This window comes from Patiria miniata, unplaced genomic scaffold, assembly GCF_015706575.1.
Source record: "Patiria miniata isolate m_02_andy unplaced genomic scaffold, ASM1570657v1 HiC_scaffold_6, whole genome shotgun sequence".
NCBI classification, from domain to species: Eukaryota; Metazoa; Echinodermata; class Asteroidea; order Valvatida; family Asterinidae; genus Patiria; species Patiria miniata.
This window is the reverse complement of record NW_024037073.1, coordinates 4,676-31,391: the sequence shown is the minus strand read 5'-3', so window position 1 is coordinate 31,391 and position 26,716 is coordinate 4,676. Positions and strand designations below refer to the sequence as shown.

Here is a 26,716-nt window from a genome sequence, read left to right as displayed (position 1 = left end):
GTCATATACTCCGAACAATTTCACCTTTATAGCTCCATGCCTACACTAGTACTCCGATTTCTTTTCATTCACTATTTTTTGAGCTACAAAACACCACTCTGTGAGTCTGTGAGTTTGTGTATATCTTCCAATAAAAAGATGTTAACACAAAGATCCCATCATATTCATGTTGTGATGACTTCACCTCAATTTTGTCAACTTTTCGTTAAACAAATGCCCCCCATATCATCCCAGTATAGTTAACAACACGTAAAAAGTGGAGTATTTGAGCCACATTAATGTGGGGTAGATACACCATGGGTACACCTAGACCCGGCCGGTACGTGGCTTGTATACATATCCACGTGATACACCATGCAGCTCTGCATACATTATCCACCATATCGTCACCAGTCGTCGAAAAATCACCAATTATACAATTAGGCCTAACACTTCATCTGAAACGTTTACATACAAAACAGTATTCATTATCCAACAGATATTTACAAATACAAGCTAAACAAAACAATCTGCTAACATCACTAAATTTTCCGCTAACAAAACTGCTCGTATATCGCAGGTCGTACCTCGAAAGCTGATATATGGTTCTGGGTACTATACTTTATACAGTACATGCACTAGGTTTGTTCGTAGCAAAGATCCTAGAGCGCGTTCGTAGACATGTTCTGAGGCACCATACTAACACAAATAAGAGGGCGCTCTACTAGGCCAAGTTCGCGCAAGGACTATAGTTGACCAATGGTTAACTAACGTTTGCCCGAAATCTGTCTAGTCGGCAGCGGTTGACTACGCTAGTCGACTATTTGGAACCAGCCTACTGGTGTTGGTTGCTTCGCTGGTAACCAATAGCCGCGCGCATTCATAACGCTAGCAGAGAGCCAGGATCCAGCAGTTTTGCGATGACATTTTGACCAGCGTTTGACAAGAGACGTTCCGGCACGTTGCTATTAGTGCGCAGGCGTAAGGTATGTCACAAATCAACCACTAGTCGACTAATGGTCCTTGCCCGAACTTGGCCCTAGTTTTGTCCTTAAAACCACTGGCGGTATAACGTATACACCGCCACGCGCGGGTACATCTCACTGCCTAAACAATATCGCATTGCGTAGCTCAGTGCCACTGTGGAGATATGGTTTGTGCGCACGTAGCACTACGAAACCATGGGCCCAGCCCCAATCAACCACAATGCACCCGCAAGTGTACGGCTAAACTGTCCAACAGTTCGCCCGCGCGTAGCATATAGCGCCAAACACCATATATCAATACACACCACAGCGAGAGCACACTCAACTCATGTTTGTATAGCTCGCTGCCACTTGCCAGATAGTACATGAACTGTCATTGCTTTTCTTTTCATTCATTATTTGTATAATTTCGTTCCCTTAAATAGGTTATTTTTACAGCAATTTAGGGCATTTTTCTTTTGTAGTTTGGAAATGTGGTTTGGAGAATTTTGTTTCTCAAAGGAAAACAAGTATCGATGAATGTAATATCGCTTCAATTGCTCATAAAAGTGGTAAAGATCTAGCGATTTTTCGTTTCAACGGAAGGGCACAATTTTGAAAGAGAGAGACCTCAAATTAGAGATAATCTTGGAAGATAAGAAGGGTATAATACAATTTGAAAAAGGTTACGTATTGTAAGGTTGTGCGTTTACATTTTTTTTATGGATGTGACCTTATAACAGGAGTGTGGTTTCGTTTTGGAATATACAGAGGTGAAGGGATAACTATAGTGTCGAAAATGTGTAGGTACACGTTGACCTTTGGGCTATTTTTGCCCTCCTGGTTGCTACTTTGGGGTAACCTTATGACCCGAAATCACTTTGTTCGGCGATTTTGATGCTCATGGACTTTTTGTCTTTAAATTGTATAAAAACAGCTTGAAAACAGAACCAAAACCGAAAGAATTGTAGGGGTGGGCCGTTGGGTACGAGAAATGTGTCAGTGTTTCTGGGCGCTCTCTGTTGGTAAAATAACGTCGGTACAGATGATGACGTTAACTTGATTACGAGACTTTGCTTAACAGACGTAAAGAAATACAAAGTGGGTAGTTTGTTCACTTTTCATGCATTTTTTCATGGGCGGGGGACAATCAAACTTGAACTGACAGCAGGTCGTTTCGTTCATCTCATCTTTACGCAAAGCACATCGGCCGATGAAATACAAATTCAGCTAGAAATGTGTTTGTGTACGAAAACAAGCTGTTTCGTCTGTTTTTGAAATGGCTCTGTGAGATGTGATGACTCATCATAATATTTCATCATGAATTCACGGTGTCATTATAAATGTCATATACATGAATAATACACAACACTATACACAAAGTACAACTGAATCAGAGCTTTACTTCTCGCGAGACCTCAGCAAATTGCGCCTTAAATGTGAGGTCACATGGCACGTCATCACGACTTAAATTTACATTTATAACACGTTCCTGTCTGTAATGATTCAACCCAATTGGATTTGTCGTCAGGAGATGTCTTCAGGAGATATAGGGCTTTCAAAAATGCACCTTTAATGTGACGCAGCTTGACACCTGATGACGCCATGGTGACAAGAATCTTTGGGGACCATCTGCGGGTGTCGGACTATCTGTATACTGAGTCTGAAGTCGAAATTCCATCTACAATCGCGATGTTTAATGATGACCTGGATGTTCAATACTAACATATGAGGTTATCCGAGAACTTGGCACAGGAGCTGTCGTTGCCAAGAAATTCGAGAAAAAAAATTGAGACCCGATGAAGATTTTGGGTTCAGCGGAATTTCTGAAAAGTCACGCACGGTCGACTGAATCCTTTACATGCCGAACAATAGGAGTCCTCCGGGGTACCTGTTGAATCGTATGCGCATGCGCTTAAAAATAACAACGATTCATGTTTGTAACCTTATAAAAAATTCAACCAAGGCCTCACAAAATGTTAGAAAAAGGTCTCGCGGCTTCGCCAATCTTTCGCGCCGAGTTCGCCCAGGCTCCGCTCTGCTTCGTGGCTTCGCAGCTTCACCAAAGCCAAGATAGCTAGTATGGCGCAAGGTTCCACTGTTTAGTTAACGCTCCAAGCCATTTGACGGCATTTCAACAAATGACACAGTAAATGTCAACATCCCTAGATAATGTTTTCAAGATCCCTATAGGATGTTTCAGGAGGAAACTAACCAAGTACCTACTAGGGGCAAGTTCGCGCAAGGACTATAGTTAACCATTGGTCGACTAACGCTAGCCCGAACTCTGTCTAGTCGACGATGGTTAACTACGCTAGTCGACTATTTGGAACCAACCTACTGGGGTTGGTTGCTTCGCTGGTAACCATAGCCGCGCGCGTTCATAACGTACAGCAGGGAGCCAGGATCCAGACGTTTTGCAATGACATTTTGACCAGCGTTCGACTAGAGACGTTCGCACTTTGCTATTAGCGCGCAGGCGTAAGGTACGTCACAAATCAACCACTAGTCGGCTTATGGTCCTTGCCCGAACTTGGCCATGATGGGTCGTTCATCGCGTCATCTATTCATGGTGCACTTGTCAGACAGCATGTACAATAAAGTAACATTGGAGTCACGAGGAGGGGGACCAAGGGAATTTTCTTCTTTCCCTTGACAAAAATAAAATCAAGAAAGAAACACAAAATGAAGAGAAAACAATATACATATTTCCTTGCTGACGAAATAGTGGTCATTTTTACAGACAATCAAATGTGCACTGGCCGCAAATCCATTCTGCTTTCTAATCCTATCGCAATGCACATCTGCTGATCCGATTCGAGTTATGATTCGAGCATGGAACAAATCAAGCAAATACTAAACAAGCAAGACCAAATACATGGTTTATTTATAGGCATTTTTTATTTCACAGATAGGAACATAACCGCTGAGCAAAAACAGCAGTTGAATAATAAATGCACAACACTGGTTTATCCCTCAATGAGCTCAAGATGGCTGCCTCTTAGCTTCTCTTTACGATAACTCGTCGATATTCACACGGAACTACGAATATTTGGGAAATATTCTCTTTTATTCTTTTCTTTTCTTAAGATTCCTGCTTTCACAAAAGCTAACCTCCACAGTATTTGACCTCTAAAAGTTTGTAATTTTGGAATTCTGATAAACCTGTACATCCACAGCAATAAGGCATCACATTGATAAAATTGTCCAACACTGTACTAACAATATAACAATATATTGGCAATAAAATGTTACTTTGCCGTAACAATACACTATACATCTAACACCAAAATGTACACCTAAATTATTGTACAATGATTTAATATCGTGACTAAAATTGTCTTATATTTACAGCAAAATACCACAGTGAATAACATCTAGAAGCAAAAGCCCCATCATACTCGGCACAAAAGCGAACGCGAACGAGAGTTTGTGTTGTCACGGCAATTTGCCGCGCTGTGAGTTGGCAAAAGAAAAAACACACTTTTCAACTCAGGCGAATTTATCGGCGAATGCTTCCTGACGTCAGATGCGCTTCGCAATCGAATTCGAGTGTAGTATGAACCTGCCCTTATTCAAACAGTTTGATTACTAAAATATTTCAATTATCGAGAGGTTTCTCGTTCCCACAATTCACTCTGATTTTGCGAGTTTATTGTTTTGGTCAATTGTGTATTGCGATTTTGACAGTTCATTTTTCTATTCTTTTTTTATTCTGTATTTCGAACAATGTATGAACATAATACATTGTATTGAAGATTTAAGATGGCAGCACAGCTTAATATATATTTTGTTTTTACTGTACAACAAAGTACTACAATTATAGTTTAGACGTTTCTACTTAAAGCGAAAATACTATGAAAAAAAGGAAAAGAAAACCGCTATAACTTTTCAAGAGATACACAAGGCCAAGTTTTCACACGTACCGCGCTTTCACTTTTTTCAAGATACAAATTCACGCAAGGGCCCTTATAGTGATTATTCCAAATCCTCAGTTTGTTTTTGCTTTCTGAAAAATATTCCTCTTACCAAATATACTAATTTTTCTAATAATCAATATTCAATATAGTTGTCGAATTTATTTTGCATTGAATGAAATGTCAGCGGTGTCGAACACAATAACCTGAATGCTTCAGCTGAATTAATCACGGCGACATCTAAGCAGCTCCAATCGCAGAGCAGCATACCGATACCGTTCAATAGGCTCAATGCGGACTACCGTGGCGACCACACTCTCAGCAAACAGGTTAGTGACTGGAGTGTTGTCACCAGTGTTACCGATGAACACCTGAAATGAATCCCAATGCAATTAACGCACGTTAGCAACAAAAGTAGCCTCCTTGCAGTAACGTCTTAGACCAAGACCATTAAAAGAGCGGGCAATCTCAACAGAGGGAGTCGTCCTTCCAAACAGAATGCCAACAAACCGTAAATATATAAAAAGTAAACTGTGTGTCCTGGGTGGGACTCACTTTTAAGTTCATATTCAGCCATATAAACCTCGCTAGATTGGGCTCCATGGGTTATTACTTCAGCTTCAGAGCATTTTACCTCTTTTTTAATAAAAGCAATTTTCTCATGAATAACCTTTCTATAGGAGAATTTAGCATCAATATTTTCTGTCGTTGCTTCTTTGGTTGCTATAATTAGACACGATTTCAGAATGGATAAATGATTGCATTAGCATGGAACCGAATAACGTCGTACAAAATAAAGCTATCAAAATGCGAGAAAAGCCCAAACGAAATTATAATTTAAAGAAAAAGTTACGTGTACTATATTTTTTTTTTAACTGTCCAACGTATAACAGTTAAATTCAGCTTACAGCAAGACTTAGTCACGATTGATACTCACCTTGATATTTCCGTTTCCATCTGTTACGTGTTCATAGTCAGATGAGGGCTGCTTCTTGTACGCCACCTTGTACTTCTTCACATAATAATCGCGAGAGTAATGGCCTTGTGTGATGACCCCGCTCACCACTGTAGGCTCAACGAGGTCCACCTCGATCCAGGGATTGGCATCGCTACTGTACACAGAGGGAAGAGAGGATGCGGGAACAATGAAATAACAATACTCCGCAAATCCGGTTGTGGAATGGATTTGAAAATTTAACACAGTTATTGAAACTTGTTACAGTGTGCAATTCAAATGCGCATCCGGGTTGGGCTTTGGCCGGGGATGATATTTGTGTTATATAATGAAAAAGAAAACTAAACAAGAAAAAGATTGTTGAACAAAATAAAACAAAACGCAGGGGCGGATCCAGAGTGCCGTTTGCCGGGGGGGGGCTAGAATTGTAATGAAGGGTCCAGGACCTTCGAGCGCGGAGTGCGAAGCCCTTACGGCGTGGGGTCCGGGGCCCACTTAAGGGCCCCGGAAAAATTTAGATTTTAGATGCTCTGTGGTGCAATTTGAGGAGATTCCTGGCCACTTTCTACCGTTTAGAAAACGTTTTAAACATCGAAAATTCCATTTAAATTTGTTATTTTTTTTTGTTCTTAATAAAGTTTGTTATGCACTCAAAGTTGAAAACCATGTTCCATCTCCGTAGTTTTTAACAACTTCTAATTTTGGAAAGGGATTTAGGCCACTTGCAGTCCGAGCCTCAGCCATTCGCTGCTGAAGGTACAAAAGAGGTGGGGCACCGCTAGGGGAGATTATAGCATAGAGGAAATTTGGCCGGAGGACTAATATGCGAGCGCGGAGCACGGAGCGCGAAGCCCTTATGGCATGATGGGTTCCGGGGCCCGAATATAGTCCATCATTTGTAATTAGTGCATTTTGTTCGTTTGAAGCAACAAAAGTGTTCAAAATCTAATGAAGGATACTGAACAACTTACTTGATGAAGTTTCAGCTCAGCTTCAGCTTTATATTCCGAGAAAACAGCATTCTAGGATCTCAATTTCAAATGAAAAGTTGCTAAATCATGTTTCGAATTGTTTTGAATTGCAGCTATACGCGATGTCGCGCACTGATCCGACGAATTATAGCAACCGCGCGCGCCTGTGCGTCGTTCCAATGCTTGTGCGCGCTGCGCCGAATAACAAAACGAACTACTACTTTAAATTTTCCTACGGTGCTTCTTAAGATGCACCGTTGGAAATGCCTTCTTTCGTTGATTTCTTCAAAATGAGAGCTTGCCAGAAAGGATAATTTCACAGGGAGTTTAGTCCCCTTACTATCTTTCAACCAGTATGTTTTTCAACAATGATTACGCCAGTTACTTTTTTGGATAGCTACAAACAGTGGCGTAGCCACCGGGGGGGCGTCGCCCCCCCCCCCCCGCCCATGAAACCTTGTCCCCCCCCCCAGTCGCCCCCCCCCCCCCCCACTGAGATTTTGAGTTTCTAAAAAAATTATCATTGATCTACATGACACCATGGGCCCTATTATGTACTACAATGTATCGTTTGCTTAGAAAATATTGGTTAAAGTGGTCAGAAATTGCCTCAGATAGCACCACAGAGCATTTAGAATCCAACATTTTTCGGGGCCCTTAAGCGGGCCCCGAACCTCACGCCTATAGCTCAGAATTCTGGTAGCTGTTTCAATGACTCCAACCTCAAAAACAATGTTCACAAAATTTTCTTATGCCTTTAGCTGAGAAAACCTCGAAAATTATGTTTAAATTATTATCTTTTGTGCTATAATTATTGGTTAAAGTGGTAAGAAATTGCCTCAGATCACACCACAGAGCATCGAAAATCCAATTTTTTTCGGGGCCCTTAAGCAGGCCCCGAACCCCACGCCCATAGCTCAGAATACCGATAGCTGATTCAATGTCTCCAACCTCGAAAACGATGTTCAAATAATTATCTTTTGCCCAGAAAATATTAGTTAAAGCATGGAGGAAAGTCGTAAGAAATTGCTTCAAATCGCACCACAGAACATCTGGAATCCATTTTTTTTCGGGGTCCTTAAGCGGGCCCCGAACCCCACGCCGTAAGGGCTTCGCGCTTCGCGCTTGCATCAGTTATGATCAAGGTATGTCCCCCCCTCCCACTTTTGAGAAGCGATTGACGCCCCTGCTTGACGCCCCCCCATGAAATGTTCCAGCCCCCCCCCCCAGCGGCCCCCCCCCCCCCCCCCACTGAAAAATTCCTGGCTACGCCACTGGCTACAAATGATGGACTCGGGCTTCAAAATTATGAGGGGATATTTTGTTTCATTTGTTTCAAATACATATAGGCCTATATACTCTTGCTCTTATGAAGTTTCTTCTGCATTCAAAGACTTAAGTTGAGAACATGCACATAATTTGTAATTGTTCCGCGCTCGGTCACATAACTGACATGAATTTGAATATTTCATTACAGCGGATCCATATTTTGGGAGTGTGACAAACTGGCATGAAACGTATCAAAAAACATTTTGATAGAATCTGAAGTGGCCATTGTTTGATTTTGTTTAGTCACCAAGCCCAGAGCGTGAAAACGGTTTGAACTTCATACGCATTGTACGCGGCAGTTGTCCGCGTGCAGTCTCATGGACGTATGACGCGCTAAAAAATACGCGAAATGAGACTCCACTACAGTTTGTTTTACCTTGGTTTTATCCGCGTATCGTGCGGCCATCATAACCCGCGCATAAAGTCTTAGGAGGTGCGTGAAAATTGCAACGCCTTTTGCACGATTGTTCTTCCTCAAACTCAAAACGGGTGGCTCGTCGGATCACCATCCGTTTTTCACCGATAGTATACATTTCAAATATTTGCCGGGGGGGGGGCGCCCCCCCCCCCCCCCCCGCTGGATCCGCCAATGAAACATAACATAAAAAAAACATTGATTCAATTAGATGTTCATTAATTAAACACATTCAGGAGAGTTTTGTGGCATTGTAATGATACAGAGGGAATATAGATATGAGAGTTACGTGTCAGGTATTTCCCTTTGATACATACCTCCAGGCTACCCATACTCTGTTATTGTTTAGGCGTGCATGACTCGCAGGGTTAGCGGAGTAACCACTGGACGCCGTGATGCGATCATCGTGGATTGTCCCGTCCTCCATACCAAGGGGTTTCGGACTGGAACACTCTGCTGGTGACAAATGAGTGAACAAATGGAATATTTATTCATAATTATTGATAATTAAAAAACAAACACTTATCATGAGAAAGATCATTTGATCCTAAACCGTGATTGGGGGTAAAACGCTTAATAATAACTTCAAATTTTACCTTAAATAAATCAGAATGATAGCAGGGCCAACATGATTGCAAATATGAACAATTCCCCTCCCCAAATTGGCATTAAGTAACGTTTTGAATTTGGATGAAAATACATAGAGCATAACCATGCACCAACGGATTTTTCCGTTGTTGATCTTTTTTTCTGGTTTTACTCTAGGGACTTGCATAAAATAAACTGTTTTTTTTTTCGAAATGGGAGGAGTCGAACGTATAACATTTTTGAGGCAAAAAGTCAAACGTGAAACAAAATAAGCACGACAAGCATCTCCTCATTTCGCACATTAGCAGGTGTTTAATGTCAATTGCAGCATCGCAATTAACATCATTCAAAATAGAATGTTCAATCTCAATGCAATACATGTATAACCTATAGAACAAATCCACATCGTACCAGCAGCTGGAGTAGGTTGCCTCCTTCCCGGGCAACGCTTCCGTATCTCTTGCATGACTTGCTTCATCCAGTCATCCGGATTATCAGGATCAGGTTCCGGTGGGGGACCGGAGTAACACACCCTCTGCTGGCTCTCCACACCAATCAACAACACTTTGGAATAAATTGAAATAAAAACACAGATGAAAGCCAATGATGCCTAATGTAACCTAATGTAAACTAATATGCATTGTTTTTCACAGTGTATGAACAACTGTTTTCATTGAAATCGCAAAATATAATTGACGAATAAAGTGCCCGTATGGGTGTGTCTGCACATACACAAATGACGAACATCGCTCTCTATAGTCCGATGGTGATCACCACGCCACCCCCGCTTTAGTCTGGTTCCCACACCAAACGATTCTGACTATATATTAGGTGAGGTAGTGTAGCGGAAAGTGTAGGGACGTATAGCTAGTTTATTTACTACGTCATTCGTATTGCAATAACGTAAATTCCCTGTGCATCGGTGACTGGGGGGAGCGTAAGACCCCAGTGACCAAAATGCACGTACGCTTTTGGTTGTCATAGGCCCATAGGTTAAGTACATGCATATGTGTTTGTACGGCGTATGCATGTTCACGTGAGGGCTATTCACCTGATCGCGCGGAGGAGTTGTGCTGTGGACAGCGGACGGTGTGGTCGTGTATTGCTCGCGCTCTGTGTTTTGGGTAATGCTGTCGCGCTGGCCATAACTGTGCTGAAATTGCGCTGTGTGATGCTGACGCGCAGCCGTACAAATGAATGTACCGAACGATGCTGACGCTAGCTTGCATGGGTAAAGCGTAAAGCAGGTTAAGGCTGAACAGCGTGTATTACTTACATCGGCGTGCATTACTTACATTGGTGTGTATTACTTACATTGGTGTGTGTTGTTTACATTAGTGTACGTTGTTGACTTAGCGTTGCATTGTTTACATTAGTGTACATTGTTGACGTAGTGTGCATTGTTTACATTGGACGCATTGTTGAGGCTGTGCACGTTGCTGCTTAGGTGAGCTGTCAGACACAAACACTACTGCACATTTCTTGATTATTGTTTAATAAATTACGATTATATTTGTGGTGCCGACATTCCTGTTGTCCAGGTGTATTTGTTGTTGGTTTATTGTGCAATTAACAGAGGGTTATCACAATCATCATAATCGGCAGTATATTTCCTCCAAAACGGACCTGCTCCCTAAGCCATGAGGTCGCTCTGAGTGGTCTCTTGTCTTGGGAAAGCTTGGGTACGGGAAGATCAGCTACACTTTAATAGGTGTCAGACTTGGTCCCAACGAACTTAGGTTTTGCCCGGGAAGATCCCCGCCACAAATGGTGTCAGAAGTGGGATGATTATAATTGATAAAGTGATTTCGCTGTTAAATTATTTGATTGCACTTTGTGTTTTGACTTGTATTGCTAATTGTACTGTGGTTTAATCGGTTGTTTGTTGTTTGTTTTCGAGTGTGATTGTTGTGGTTGTTTTCAATTATGAGCGTAGGCTCGCAGGGTCAAGCGGGCACCTCAAGTGCTGAAGCCGAGGTGCAGCGACTGCGAATGGAAGCTCAATTTCTGCAGTGGGAAAAAGATCTCATTGCAAAGAAGTTAGAGGCTGCCATGGAGATGCAGTCGGGTGGTTCTCCAAAGGGAGGGAACACAATCACGCCAGGTGAGAGCCGGCGTATATTCCATCAGGTAGATACCGATGTTGAGCTGAGGTTGCCCGAAGAGACTACTGGGTATGTCTCTGGAGCAACGGGGAGACGAGAGTCAGACACAAAGATGGTGACTGACTGGGCCCACAAACGTGGAAGGGAGGCCTGCTTTATGGAAAGTACGCCTCTGACAGACTCAGGCAGGGTCGACGCCAATCGCCTTGGAACGCGAGAGTCAAGTCATAGACGACTTGACGCTGTTCCTGTCCGGGAAAGATGGCGCGGAACAGGGTAAGTCAAGTACTAACCCGTTCGTTCGTGATATGGAAAATGTGAACCCTACACAAGTGTACAGCGATCTGCTAAGTTTCGCAACTAGACCAGTCTTGGCGAAAGACAGCAGTTCGGCTGAAAGCGTGGACAGCTCGTCAGTAGGTCCTTGGCCACTGAAACGAGAGGCACGTGTCCATGGCGACATAGATCTGAAGGGAAGTGTAGTGCCACCAAATTGTAGGCCAAATATAATCCCTAACCGGTATAGTGGGAAAGTGCTCTGGAAGGCGTACTTCCGCCATTCTGAGTCATGCCGTGAGGTAAACCAGTGGAGCGAAGAGCAAGCTGCGAAGTGGTTATCCGCAAGCTTGCAAGGGGATGCTCTACGGTTGTTGTGCGACTCAGGTCAAAAGCACACGTACAGTGCGCTGGTCGAGTTGCTTGAGCGTAGGTTTGGGTCAGCTCGACCGAGTGAGAATTATCTCGTTGAGCTTAAACACCGGCGCCAAAAGCAGAAAGAGGGATTGCTAGAATTAGGTCAAGCAATCCACCAGTTAACGGTGCGCGCATACCCTTAAATACTGGAAGAGGCTCGAGAGAAGTTGGCAAAGAACCACTTCGTAGATGCCGTTGACAGCCATTCAATTAGAGAGGGCATCAACAGGGCCCGTCCAAAATCCTTGGACGAAACAGTCCAGGCTGCCCTGGAGACTGAAAATTTTGAGAAGGTCGAACAGCATAGATTGCTGGACGGAAGGCTGCCAAATTGGCGAGGGCTATGGACTCTGTAACAGACCAGAGATTAGAGACTGTACAGGAAAGTCTCAATGAGCAGGCCAAGACATTGAAATCTGTGGCTGAGTTAGTCAAGTCCGACAAGAGCAAAGGCCATGGACACGGCAAGGGCGTGATGTCTCAGAAGACGTACAAAAGCCCGGGAAAGCCGAACCTGGAACATTTAAGTGTTTCAAATGTGGTGAGAGGGCTTTTCGCCCGGGAGTGTAGAGGAACTCCAAAGCAGGGAAACAACGGTCAGCCCCGGAGGACCCGCGGGAAGGCTGAGTGGTCGAGAGGGTCCAAAAGTAGACTCGGTGATGAAACCAAAAATGGGAATGGGAGGTCCAAATAACATGAGGATGGGCAATGAGTAATAACTCTGTCTTATCCAAGCCGTGGTCCTCGGTATGAGTTGTTTGTGTTTGGGTTGATAAGAGCAACCAAGTGTCGATTCTCGATTGACACGGGGTCCACCGACACTCTAATAAGTGGTGCGGTGTATTACCAAATACCAAAAGAGAAAAGACCTGTCTTGGAGACGGTAGACGTCCAGGTAAAACAGGTGGACGGAAGCCAGTTAGCTGTGCTTGGCATGGCTCTGGTTGAGGTGCAAGTTGGTAGGACCACGCACCAAGTGAAGGCTGTTTTTGCTTAGATCAAATACAGTGGCATCCTGGGCATGGATGTTCTCATGCCAACAGTTGGAATCATGGACTTCCAATTAAGGGAGTGGAGGCTCAATGGTGAGAAAATCAAGTGCACAAATGATGCAGGCGAGCCCTACGTGGGAGGCGTTGTAGTTTGTAAAACTACGGTAATCCCACCAGGTCATGAAGCAGTGGTTCCCAGCAAAATTGCTGGGAAGGGTCCCAAACTGCTCGGGCCAGCCATGGTAGAACCGGTGGAAGGTGGTGGTGACCTAGCAAAGAAAGGCTTGTTGTTGGCCAGATCTCTGGTTGAGACTGAAGCTGATGTTGTTCCGCTACGGGTCTTTAATCCGGGAAGGGAGAAAAGAGTTGCCCGTGAGGGAACAACAACGGGGGTTATCTCCCAAGTTGAGGCAAGTTCTATTCATGATGAATTGAACGCGGATGCATACGCAGGGAAGGAGTTGCCCCTGCATTTGCAAGACTTATATGAAAAGGGTACAGCCAAAGTAGAGGCCAAGTACCATGGTGATGTCCGGGAATGTCGGATAGACTTCCAGGATGTGTTGTCCAAGGGTGACCATGACATCAGTCGCACGGACGTGGTCAAGCATCACACAAATACTGGTGATGCTAGGCTGATTAAAGAGCGGATGAGGCGTCATCCATACCTGCATCAGCAGGAAATCCAGGGGCAAATAAGCGATCTGGAGAAGCGGGGAGTAATAGAACCCTCTGATAGTCCCTGGGCAGCTAATGTTGTCCTGGTTGACAAGAAAGACGGTAAGAAGCGCTTCTGTGTTGACTACAGAAAGCTGAATTCAGTCACTGTCAAAGATGCGTACCCTGTCCCGCGCATCGATGAAACATTCGATGCATTGCGAGGGGAAAAGTGGTTCTGTACACTCGACTTAACGTCGGGGTACTGGCAAGTCGCTCTTGACGAGGACGCCTGTCAAAAGTCCACATTTGTTGTGAGAAACGGGTTGTATCGATGGAGGTGCATGCCCTTTAAATTTGGGCTTTGCAACGCCCCGGCAACCTTTGAGCGGCTCATGGAAAAAGTCATGGCCGGCTTACAGTGGGAAATCCTACTGATATATTTGGATGACATCATTGTGTTCGGTAGAACAGTGCCGGAGACCTTAGAACGTCCGAGTGGTGTTTGATCGGCTGAGACACTTGTGCCAAGTGCCATTTGTTTCAGGAGTCTGTCGCTTACCTGGGGCACATCGTGTCATCAGAAGGTTTGGACACAGACCCCAAAAGGTTGAAGCAGTGGCAAACTGGCCAATTCCAAGGTATGTAGGAGATGTGAGAAGCTTTAATCTCGCCTCGTACTATCGGAAGTTAATACAGGGATTTGCAAAAATTGCGAGCCCTTTCCATGCCCTGACCGAAAAGTCACAGGAGTTCGTATGGACTGACAGTTGTTAACAGGCATTTGACGAGCTGAAGAGCAGGCTCCAGGCCACTCCGGTTCTGTCATACCCAGTGCCTGAGGGTGACTTTATCTTGGACACCGATGCAAGTGGTGACAGTTTCGGAGCGGTGCTATCCCAGGTCCAAGATGGTGACGAGAAGGTGCTTGCTTATGCAAGCCGGAACCTCAGCAAACCTGAGCGAAACTACTGTGTCACTCGCAAAGAGTTGTTGGCTGTGGTGGTATATTTGAAGTATTTCAAACAATACCTGTATGGCCGAAAAGTGACCGTCAGAACTGACCATGCCGCATTGCGGTGGGTACTTTATTTTAAGAACCCAGAGGGTCAGCTGGCAAGGTGGATGGAAGTCCTGTCTCAATATGACTTAGTCGTAGAGCACAGAAGCGGAAAGAAGCATGGAAATGCTGATGGGATGTCCAGACGGCCATGCAAACACTGCGGCCCTGCAGAGGCATATATAGATGTGCCACCCTGAGCTGTTAGCCAACGATGTTCCACCAGGCATCTCATCTCCAGCCATGAAGAAGGTCAGGTACCAGTCTAAATCTTTGGCAGAACTGGTAGTGACTGGGAGCCCACCAGCTCCCAAAGACACACCGGTAAATCCAGCAAACCCCCCACCAGAGACCCCTGTAACCGCCCCGTCAGATGACGAGACGGCCCCAGACACGGCTGTTTTGTCCCTCTCTCCCACCCCCCGCCTGTCCCCCCCCCCCATGCTGGGTCAAGTCCGGTCTTCACGGCAGCGAGATGTCCATGGAGACGCCCAGGTCTACGGCCTCGCCCACAAGGACGCGCATGGCCCAGGTGAAAGAGTTCACTAGAGTGGAGGTCTTCCTAGACGGAGCTGGGAGGGAGGCCAGCTTTATGGAAAGTACGCCTGTTAAAGACTCAGGCTCAAGGATAAAATCCCGAGCAGGGTCAACGCCAATCGCCTTAGAACGCGAGAGTCAAGTCATAGACGATTTGACGCTGTTCCTGTCCGGGCAAGATGGCGCGGAACAGGGTAAGCCAAGTACTAACCCGTTCATCGTGATAGGGAAAATGTGAACCCTACACAAGTGCACAGCGATCTGCTAAGTTTTGCAACTCGACCAGACTTGGCGAAAGACAGCAGTTCGGCTGAAAGAGTGGACAGCTCGTTAGCCTTTGCTGCTTTGCGAGCTTTGCTGCATTTCTTTGCTGTACAGCTTTGCTGCATCGTATAGTTTGTGCACTCGGATAGTACGAGGGGCGAGCTTTGCTGCATTTCCTATAGTTTGTGCACTCGGATAGTACGAGGGGCAAGCTTTGCTGCATCTCGTTTAGTTTGTGCACGCGGATAGAACAAGGGGCGAGCTTTACTGCATCTCGTATAGTTTGTGCACCCGGATAGTACGAAGGGCGAGCTTTGCTGCATCTCGTACAGTTTGTGCTCTCGGATAGTACGAGGGGCGAGCTTTGATGCATCTCGAATAGTTTGTGCACTCGTATAGTTCGAGGGGCGAGCTTTGCTGTATCTCGCACAGTTTGTGCACTTGTTAATACGAGGGGTGAGCTTTGCAGTTTGTGCATTCGAAAGTACGAGGGACGAGCTTTGCAGCATCACATTTAGTTTGTGCATCGGATAGAACGAGGGGCGAGCTTTGCTGCATCTGGTATAGTTTTTGCAGTCGGATAGTACGAGGGGCGAGCATTGCTGCATCTCGTTTAGTTTGTGCACTCGGATAGTACGAAAGGTGAGCTTTACTGCATCTCGTTTAGTTTGTGCACTTGGACAGTACGAGAAGCAAGCTTTGATGGATCTCGTATAGTTTGTGCACTCTGATGATACGAGGAGCAAGCTTTGCTGCATGTCGTATAGTTCATGCACTCGGATAGTACGAGGGGCGAGCTTTGCTGCGTCATTTTGTTTTGGAATCCGACGAGGGTAACCTAGGTGTATTCCAAAACTCGGCGTCGTATGCATTTCGGCTTCGACTGCTACTTGGGTCCCTAACTTGAAGATTCCAGCTCAACATTCCTCAATGTTTTCTTACAGAAATATCTGGCTGTTATATATGAAGCAAGGTTTTTTGTATTTGATCGGAACATTAAAAGCTTTTAATGATAAAGTCAAAGCGGTACTTTCTGTGACGGAACTTGTTCAAGTCCCCCACGCCAGGCAACCCTTCGCCTACTTTTTTGCCCAATTTACCGACACCTCGTTTTTTCCCCGTTTCTGTTTTCTGCACCTGATATAAAAATTTTGTCATAGTTCACTTGACTTTCCATAAGGTTTTAGTAGGGTAACTGTGCCAGTAAGCTACTTGGTGAATTCGAAGCTCACCTGAGGTTTGAAGGTTTGAAACTCATGCTGAGGTTTGGCAAGATACTCGATAATAACGGAGACAAAGTAACTGCGCTCAGTTTAAGGTATAACAGTAGCCATTTTGGATCGTTACTATGTCCTTATAGTTATTCAGTCACTTCTATGCCTTAGAAAATGTTATTGAAGTAAGGATGAGTATTAAAGTAGATTCACCAATATAAATCTCTCCAAAAAAAAAAAAAAATGTACCAATTTATTACATGACAGGTATTTACAATTTATGCAAATTTGGCATGATTTCCACCAATTGGATTTTTAAAGACTTTTAGTATGTCAGTCTGGTGACCTAGGAATGTGGTGCAAAACAAATCTTTTCAATTTTGTGCCTGGACTATAAGGGTTTCATGTTGGAAATAAATGGGAGGGATGCATATTGTGTCGCCGCTCCTGATGAGGCTATAAAGCTTTTCTACTTTTGCCAACCAACCAGTCAGAGGATAGACATGCCACAGGTGATAAATTATTCAATCTTACCTGCCATTGCTGACAACATCAGAACCAAAGCTGCTGCTCCGTCCATTGTCAAAGATGCAGGTGAATTCTGAGCACAATCTGCTGAGATGTATTTAACGGCTCACACACTGACGCGAATTATAAAAAGGTAACTATACCCACGTTGACTATTGGACAACAGAATCAACGTAAAACCTTACTGGAAACTTTCTCTGATTGATGCAATGAACGACACACACACCACACCAGCTACGCATGTAGAGTACTGAACGACGATCTGCAGGAAAGAGCCTGACTTACTGAGACCAAAACTAATTGGCGCAATGATCGAGGCTCCGTTAGTGTTGATCGTACATCACCGAGTACATAACTGCCACTCGCTCCCTCAGTAGCTAAACAGCCGCAGACCACGAACAGGCTGACGTCATAGCATGCCTATAGCCAATCAGGGACGAGCCTGAACTTACCACGAAGGCACAAACTTTTCTGATTGGTTTGATTTACATTGTGGTTGGAGCTAATGCTGGAAGCGGGTAACGTAACAGCCAATGGGTAGTACGTTGTAATTACAGTTTCCAGTTTTAACAAAATAGCGTCTTGAAATAAACAAAATGTCGTCTTGAAATTGAACAATGACGACCATCGCGGTCATATACAGTCCAAATCGATATGAAACGGTGCGGCACCGCGAATGAGCAGAAGCAGCTTCCGGTAATTAACACAGAATCCTCGGCAGCAATCAAGGTTGGTCCATTACAGAACTGGGTATACAATAAACATTTAGAAAACGATACGCAGCGATCGAGAGGGCAGAAATATTACTGAAATTGCAATTAAGAGATTCTGCCTTTGATGTTCAAGGCAGTGTTGATAGGATACGTTGAACGAGTCAAAAGACACTGAAATACGAAATATTAAATAAAACCTCTTCGTTACAATGGTAGGGAAGCCTAACGAGTCATTTGCCCATAGACTCCATGCATAAATACACCCTAGGCGGGACAGATGCAACATAACAGAGCGTCGATCCAATGTGTACACTAATTGGCTCGGTGATTATGATATTGAAACTGATGTCTTTAAGCTCCTTGTCTCAGGGCCTTAGTGCCTGTAAATAATATACAAACGGTTAGTAAACAGAACCAAAAACGAAAGAATTGAAGGGATGGGTTATTTGATACGAGGAATGTGTTCGTGTTGCTGGAGGCGCTCTCTGTTGGTAAAATAAAGTTGATACAGACGGTTTCGTTAACTAAATGACGAGACTTTGCTTAACATTCAGAAGGAACAAAATGTGTATTTGTTCACGTCTTATGTATTTTATAAGTTTTGCAGTCGAATTTGGACTGGTAGCAGGTCGTTCCGTTCATTTCATCTTAACGCAAAGTACATCAGCCGAGCAAATAAACACTAACACAAGTGCACCCGTGGCCAAGTTCGGGAAATGACCATTAGTCGACTAGTAGTTGATTTGTGATGTACCTTACGCCTGCACACTAACAGCAGCGTGCGAACGTCTCTAGTCAAACGCTGGTCAAAATGTCATCGCAAAACTTCTGGCCCCTGGCTCCCGCTGCACGTTATCAATGCGCGCAGCTATTGGTTACCAGCGATGCAACCAGCCCCAGTAGGTTGGTTCCAAATAGTCGACTAGCGTAGTCAACCACCGTCGACTAGACAGAGTTCGGGCTAACTTTAGTCGAACTATGGTTAACCAACGGTCAACTATAGTTCTTGCGCGAACTTGCCCCCAAGTTTACGTTACATAGCGTGGACATCACGGCAGTTTCACGCATAAAAAAGTACGCCCTTTGTTGGCGAGATGGAGTTAGTGGTAATACCACGTGACAACCTAGCGCGATGTAAATAAACATTACGCGCAGCGATCCCTTTGTTTCGTTGATGGATTTAAATGCCCCGCGAAAGATATAAAGATTGATTGGTTTATTAAAATGAATATGCAACAGATTACCAAATAAGGCTCTACAAACATCAATGAAGCTATGTACGGTCGACAGTTGCCATCTAGCGTGCACAAATTATGATAATGTGTGTTTTTTATGCAGCGTGTGACTTGTGACCTGGTACGATTTAGCGTTTTCGTGCCGTCATTTCCACTTCGAGAAAACATCATCAGTAAAATACAGTTTTGTGACGTATACTTGGTCAATCTATCAATAAATGGGTTATCTAGGTTCACGTTGATATGAACGAAAGGTTTGGGTCGACATGCTTTTGTGAGATTTTAGCAAATATTGAGGGTGAATAAAACAGGAATTCGTCAAGTCGCAACGTACGAAGTGTACATGCAGTGTCATGGCGTGACGAGTGGGGACCTTCGTGGCCATGTTTTGGCATGATTTCGGAGATTCAGACGGAAATCTCAAAGGTTAGCCTACAGATTATGTATTTACTCTGCTCAGAAGATGTAGTTTTTGTAGTTTCTCCTTGTTTTTAGCCGGCGACACAAGGATTTATTTTGTGTACGTACGCCGCGCCATGACAGGAAGTCATTACAGTAATGTCTTACATGAAACAGTCGTAGCGTAGGCGTCTTGAGCTATCCCACAGCACGCAATTTTGGACGACGCAACGACTCGTGTATGTAGAAGACTTTCATCTAAGAAATATTTCTGCCCAGTGTGCCTTGCTAGTTGCAATTACCCAGAAAATCGTATTCGTAATAAATAATCACAATGCATTCCTTAATCCTAACAGTCCTGAATCCTCCAATTTCAATATGATTTTCACATTTCATGTATAGTCAGCGTGGTCAGGATTTGCTGGCATGCATCATGCAGGAACATGATGATGGAGGAATGGAGGTCATTCTTTGCAGGCAGGAACCTGACATTGCTCATTTAATTAATGTTCTTGAAAACTTCTCAAGGAAACTGTGTACTGTATGTTCCAAATGCGTAAACAATGGATTTGACATGTAGGCCCTACATGTAGGTTACATTGCCAGGTCCGTCAATAGGTTATTTCTTTTTCGCCCTCAGTCATATAATTGTAGAGTATTTTTCCATTAATTTCAAATTTGACCTGGGACTAAAATGACTTGAGACTTAGTTGACATTGGACCGACTTTATACATTTTTACCTGGGATCAAGTTGACCTGGAACTGAGTTGGCCATGCTGTCTCAGACGGTCAGACCCCGTCAGTTAGGGACCGAGTCGGTAACAGTCTTGTGGTTGTTGGGTACCGAGTTTACTCGAAACCCATGTAATGCATGCTCACGTAACTGTACATGAACTTGAATGTGTACTTTAATTTGCCATCTAGACCTATTGGTTGTCTCTCGGACGCTGTGGAGGAGGTTGGCCTACATTTCTTATTATGCGGAGTGTACGGCATTCCACCATGACACGCAGATGACGTACCCTGCCCTGACGAAGGATACCTTCAGAAAATTTGACAACATCAGTGAGCATCTTGATATTATTTTACTTAGAAATTGATCATGGCATGTATGTACATGCATGTACATACATCATGTACATGTACATGTATGTACAAGTACATGTTTACATGTATGTCTGTGCCTATAGAAAAAAGATAAAATATGAAACTTTCTTATCTTCTATAGCTTTTAACACTCATATTCAATGTAAGAAAAATCCCAGCATAGTTGTTTAAGATAAGGCACAGACAACAATCTTGAAAATAACATGGCAATAATTTCAACAGAGACTTTTGAGACGCTTCCTTTTACCTGTCCTTTTCATTTTTTTACGTCACATTTAACCTAATGTGCACATGTTCAAATTGACATCAACACCAGAAAAGGACTGGTGTATTTGCTGCCACCATGCATCTCAAAGTATCCCATTAACTTTGTTCCATTTGTTATATTCTTGTTGTGCTTTCAGCTTTCAGGTTTTGATGAGTTTCTTCCTATTTGTGGATTGAAGATGGCAACGACATGCATGGCCGCGTATAATGGACGAGCTTTGGATTCCTCCGCATCTGATCTGTACTACCCACCCATTGCGATTGAACTCCGTATCAGTTCCTGACCATGCCACGACATGGCCATGTTCATTCAAACAGCCCAACCCGCACTCTGAACCTAAATAGTCCATGGTGTGGAGTACATGTACATGTATTTTTAGTGTGATCTGAATTGGGAGTGGTAGGTGTAGTCTGTTCGCTGCCTCCCTGTCCCAGATGCTTGAAAAACATAGTTGACGTAAACATTTCATAATGAATATCTTACTGCCGGGGGGGGGGGGGGGTTGAGAGAATTGAGATAGTTTGGGAATTTAGGAGATAACTGGAGGTAATCTTTGATCAGGACAGTTTCTGTTTTGTCCTCAAAGAACAAAAGGTGACTACATGTACATGTACATGTATTTTCATGTAATGTATTTATTCAAAGAACAGTAAATAGTCGTCGAAAAGTCAACAAAGAGTCGTCGATTGTACTTGTGAAAACTTTTCTAAAATATTTAACAAAATTGACGATGTATGATGCATTCACACTGGAAAAGAACTTCACAGTGGACTGTGTTTGCATTAAATTGTGAAGTGATGTGCTTTGTAAATCTGGTGCAGGTCATCCAGGTACGTGTACACGTACGTATGTGAAATTTTAATGAAGCGAAAATTTGCAACCTGAAATTGCCATCACCACCACTCATGAAATAGTGCAGTTGAACTGCAAGCTCCTTTCTCCAACAAAATAGTAATAATAAATAAATATAAAAAAAAAACCTTTACTGTCTTCAGGTGTGAGGGTATGCTTAAATCCATTTGCCCTTTCATAAAGTTGAAGTTTTGAATCACTTTCTTGAATCAACTGCAACTACCCTATTTAATTTTTCAGACTTTTCATAGTTTTATCACTTGCCAAACCTGATTTCACTAGTTGAGTTCATGCTTGCATTACATGTGCACTTTATTTACTTGTAAAATATGGCTGTTGTGAAGTTTCACTTCTGTAAATGAAACTTTTTTTTTAAATGATATGGATTGGTTGTGAAATAAAGAATGCGTTTACTGCCAAACAAATCCTATTTGTTATTGTTTTGTTTAAGATATAGATCCAATTAATTGTCAGCAACTTCCCCCAGAATATTAAGAGGATAGAGTGTCTCATACTGATGGCAAATTCATGCTTGGTTTTGGATTGTGCTGCTTTAATATGCTGTACAACACTCACTCACTTACTGTACAACTACAACACTAAACATTTGTGAATTTCGGATTGTGTGTTTATTTTGTCCACAGTGAGTGTTTTCATCTAAAGACAGATGGTTCTTTATTTCTATGTAATCTGTTTTGCATTTTATGTATTTTTAAATTTTATTCAATGTCTTGCGATTATCCGTAAAATGCGATGGTTTTACGTACACATGTACTGTACATGTGTACACGTTATACGGCGCTTTTGTGTACACAACACACGCGGCGCTAGGCCAGTTGGTACCCGCGCGCCAGTTTGCATGTATTAGTGGAATACTAGATCGTGAACCAGCGATGCAGCAGCCCGAATTCTCAGCGAAGCTTTGGAATTGTAGGCTGACTTTCAACGTCTATACTTTATTTTAAAATGTCGACCCGACCAAGAAAAAGTATGATTTGGCTATTTTCATAAATGAATAATGGTATGAACATAAAGATTTCTTCTGAAAAACTGCATTTCCCCTTTCTTGAAGGGCTTTTAAAAGTCTTCGATACGCGAATAAATTCATCCCGCATTGCAAAAATGTTGGCGAAAATTCCCCTAAAACACACCTTGGCATATATATTATACCTCTTTCTCATTTATTTCCTAAAGAAAACATCATATCCCGTCATTGCCTGTCATTTTTGAAAATAAAACGTATTTCTAAAGTGTCTAATTTTGACATTATTTGGGACGAAACATCGATTTTTTTTCTGTATGTGGACGGCGCCATGTTGTGTGACGTCACCGGCATTGGAGATCACAAATACAGAACTAACGCATTACAGAACCTTTGTGTTTGAGCGCGCTATGCATGTGGAACTGCCGTGACATATCTTTGTTTTTGTATAGTTAAAAAAAGTGTGAAAATAACTCATTATACTCACACTGTCAAAACTCTTTCAACCCATTTTTTTAAAACTAAGATTCCCTGTAGTGTTCTTTTCATTTTTGCGACACATAAAACTAACCCAGAATTGCCTCTAAACCTGTTTTCTAGAGTGGGTTAGGGTTAGGGTTAGGGTTAGGGTTAGGGTTAGGGTTAGGGTTAGGGTTAGGGTTAGAGTTAAGGGATCTTCTGTAGGCCGACCTCGGAGTATAAGGTCGGTGACCCCTGAGGTCAAAGGTCATGACCCCCCGCAACTGTTGGTGGGGTCACAAGGTTATGCTCCCTAGGGGTCAAAGGTCACGGGGTCAAAGGGTACTGCACAAAGTATAGGAAAAAAACTTTGAGTGGTCATAACCATTGACCCCTGGGGAGCATAACATTGTGACTTAGTCAAAAACTTCCGGGGGAGGTCCTGACCTCTGACTTTAAAGGTCAAGGTCATAGGTCATTGGGGTCAGGTGTTATGGCCAAAAGTTGTCTATTACCGACACCCCAAAATAAAGAAAAACATAAGAAATACTAAAATGGTCTGAAACGTGTAAAAAACATATAAGTCAATATGGGTCAAATATAAGGGAATGGGTTAGTACTTCGTCGTTTTTTTCAAGTGTGTATATGCGTTAACGCATAGGGCAAGGGCTTGTGCACAAACCCTAAGGCAATTCGACTTTGTACACATATCAATGGAAGTACTGGATGCACGCGAGTATGTGGAATGTATTAGAGCATTAGGGACGAGTTGGCACCCTGGTCCCGAGTTATTCGTTTTGGGCAGTCTGCAGGACCATACCTAGTCACGGATACCCAGTTTTTGACCCTATTTGACGCTATGATAGTGTTATTGGACCGTTAAAAGACTACCCTAACCCCTTTTACCCTGATTCGACCGTATTTACCCTATTCGAGTCGGTTTTACACTATTTCGGGCGATTTTACCCTATATCACAGCGTACAACTCTACCCCTATAGCAAATCCCTCTATTTCCGACACCCTAGCCCTACCCCTATGTAATATCCGTCTATTTCCGACACCTAGCCCCATCCCTAAGCCAAATCCCTCTATTTCTGACACCCTAGCCCTAACTCTATGGAATATAAGTCTATTTCCGACACCCAAAATAAAGAAAAACATAAGATATTCATAAATATGAGGAAAAACATAAGAAATTCATAAAACAAAGAAAAACTAACCCTAACCGTAATAACAAAAAAAACATGAGATACCCTAAGAACAAAGAAAAACATAAGAACCCTAAGAACAAAGACAAACATTGGAAATAGGGTTTCGTGTAGATTTTGGGGTTAGGGTTAGGGTTAGGGTTAGGGTTAGGGTTAGGGTTAGGGTTAGGGTTAGGGTTAGGGTTAGGGTTAGGGTTAGGGTTAGGGTTAGGGTTAGGGTTAGGGTTAGGGTTAGGGTTAGGGTTAGGGTTAGGGTTAGGGTTAGGGTTAGGGTTAGGGTTAGGGTTAGGGTTAGGGTTAGGGTTAGGGTTAGGGGTTAGGGTTAGGGTTAGGGTTAGGGTTAGGGTTAGGGTTAGGGTTAGGGTTAGGGTTAGGGTTAGGGTTAGGGTTAGGGTTAGGGTTAGGGTTAGGGTTAGGGTTAGGGTTAGGGTTAGGGTTAGGGTTAGGGTTAGGGTTAGGGTTAGGGTTAGGGTTAGGGTTAGGGTTAGGGTTAGGGTTAGGGTTAGGGTTAGGGTTAGGGTTAGGGTTAGGGTTAGGGTTAGGGTTAGGGTTAGGGTTAGGGTTAGGGTTAGGGTTAGGGTTAGGGTTAGGGTTAGGGTTAGGGTTAGGGTTAGGGTTAGGGTTAGGGTTAGGGTTAGGGTTAGGGTTAGGGTTAGGGTTAGGGTTAGGGTTAGGGTTAGGGTTAGGGTTAGGGTTAGGGTTAGGGTTAGGGTTAGGGTTAGGGTTAGGGTTAGGGTTAGGGTTAGGGTTAGGGTTAGGGTTAGGGTTAGGGTTAGGGTTAGGGTTAGGGTTAGGGTTAGGGTTAGGGTTAGGGTTAGGGTTAGGGTTAGGGTTAGGGTTAGGGTTAGGGTTAGGGTTAGGGTTAGGGTTAGGGTTAGGGTTAGGGTTAGGGTTAGGGTTAGGGTTAGGGTTAGGGTTAGGGTTAGGGTTAGGGTTAGGGTTAGGGTTAGGGTTAGGGTTAGGGTTAGGGTTAGGGTTAGGGTTAGGGTTAGGGTTAGGGTTAGGGTTAGGGTTAGGGTTAGGGTTAGGGTTAGGGTTAGGGTTAGGGTTAGGGTTAGGGTTAGGGTTAGGGTTAGGGTTAGGGTTAGGGTTAGGGTTAGGGTTAGGGTTAGGGTTAGGGTTAGGGTTAGGGTTAGGGTTAGGGTTAGGGTTAGGGTTAGGGTTAGGGTTAGGGTTAGGGTTAGGGTTAGGGTTAGGGTTAGGGTTAGGGTTAGGGTTAGGGTTAGGGTTAGGGTTAGGGTTAGGGTTAGGGTTAGGGTTAGGGTTAGGGTTAGGGTTAGGGTTAGGGTTAGGGTTAGGGTTAGGGTTAGGGTTAGGGTTAGGGTTAGGGTTAGGGTTAGGGTTAGGGTTAGGGTTAGGGTTAGGGTTAGGGTTAGGGTTAGGGTTAGGGTTAGGGTTAGGGTTAGGGTTAGGGTTAGGGTTAGGGTTAGGGTTAGGGTTAGGGTTAGGGTTAGGGTTAGGGTTAGGGTTAGGGTTAGGGTTAGGGTTAGGGTTAGGGTTAGGGTTAGGGTTAGGGTTAGGGTTAGGGTTAGGGTTAGGGTTAGGGTTAGGGTTAGGGTTAGGGTTAGGGTTAGGGTTAGGGTTAGGGTTAGGGTTAGGGTTAGGGTTAGGGTTAGGGTTAGGGTTAGGGTTAGGGTTAGGGTTAGGGTTAGGGTTAGGGTTAGGGTTAGGGTTAGGGTTAGGGTTAGGGTTAGGGTTAGGGTTAGGGTTAGGGTTAGGGTTAGGGTTAGGGTTAGGGTTAGGGTTAGGGTTAGGGTTAGGGTTAGGGTTAGGGTTAGGGTTAGGGTTAGGGTTAGGGTTAGGGTTAGGGTTAGGGTTAGGGTTAGGGTTAGGGTTAGGGTTAGGGTTAGGGTTAGGGTTAGGGTTAGGGTTAGGGTTAGGGTTAGGGTTAGGGTTAGGGTTAGGGTTAGGGTTAGGGTTAGGGTTAGGGTTAGGGTTAGGGTTAGGGTTAGGGTTAGGGTTAGGGTTAGGGTTAGGGTTAGGGTTAGGGTTAGGGTTAGGGTTAGGGTTTAGGGTTAGGGTTAGGGTTAGGGTTAGGGTTAGGGTTAGGGTTAGGGTTAGGGTTAGGGTTAGGGTTAGGGTTAGGGTTAGGGTTAGGGTTAGGGTTAGGGTTAGGGTTAGGGTTAGGGTTAGGGTTAGGGTTAGGGTTAGGGTTAGGGTTAGGGTTAGGGTTAGGGTTAGGGTTAGGGTTAGGGTTAGGGTTAGGGTTAGGGTTAGGGTTAGGGTTAGGGTTAGGGTTAGGGTTAGGGTTAGGGTTAGGGTTAGGGTTAGGGTTAGGGTTAGGGTTAGGGTTAGGGTTAGGGTTAGGGTTAGGGTTAGGGT

The 26,716-nt window shown here is 43.8% G+C and overlaps 1 protein-coding gene and 1 long non-coding RNA gene across 2 annotated transcripts; one reads left to right on the top strand and one right to left on the bottom strand.

Annotated features, from left to right (window-relative positions):
• Nucleotides 1-5,085: 5,085 nt before the first annotated feature.
• On the bottom strand, nt 5,086-17,263 carry LOC119743615 (retinoschisin-like). Its single transcript, XM_038220027.1, has 5 exons — nt 17,176-17,263; nt 9,531-9,683; nt 8,849-8,987; nt 5,799-5,973; nt 5,086-5,232 (listed from the first exon to the last, which is right to left on the bottom strand). The coding sequence occupies exons 1-5, from the start codon at nt 17,219-17,221 to the stop codon at nt 5,086-5,088; spliced, it is 660 nt and encodes a 219-aa protein (XP_038075955.1). The 5' UTR covers nt 17,222-17,263.
• A 1,858-nt stretch (nt 17,264-19,121) lies between these two features.
• On the top strand, nt 19,122-20,572 carry LOC119743236. The gene is made up of 3 exons (XR_005272996.1): nt 19,122-19,238; nt 19,429-19,543; nt 20,442-20,572. It is a non-coding gene; the product is annotated as an uncharacterized LOC119743236 (long non-coding RNA).
• Nucleotides 20,573-26,716: the final 6,144 nt, after the last annotated feature.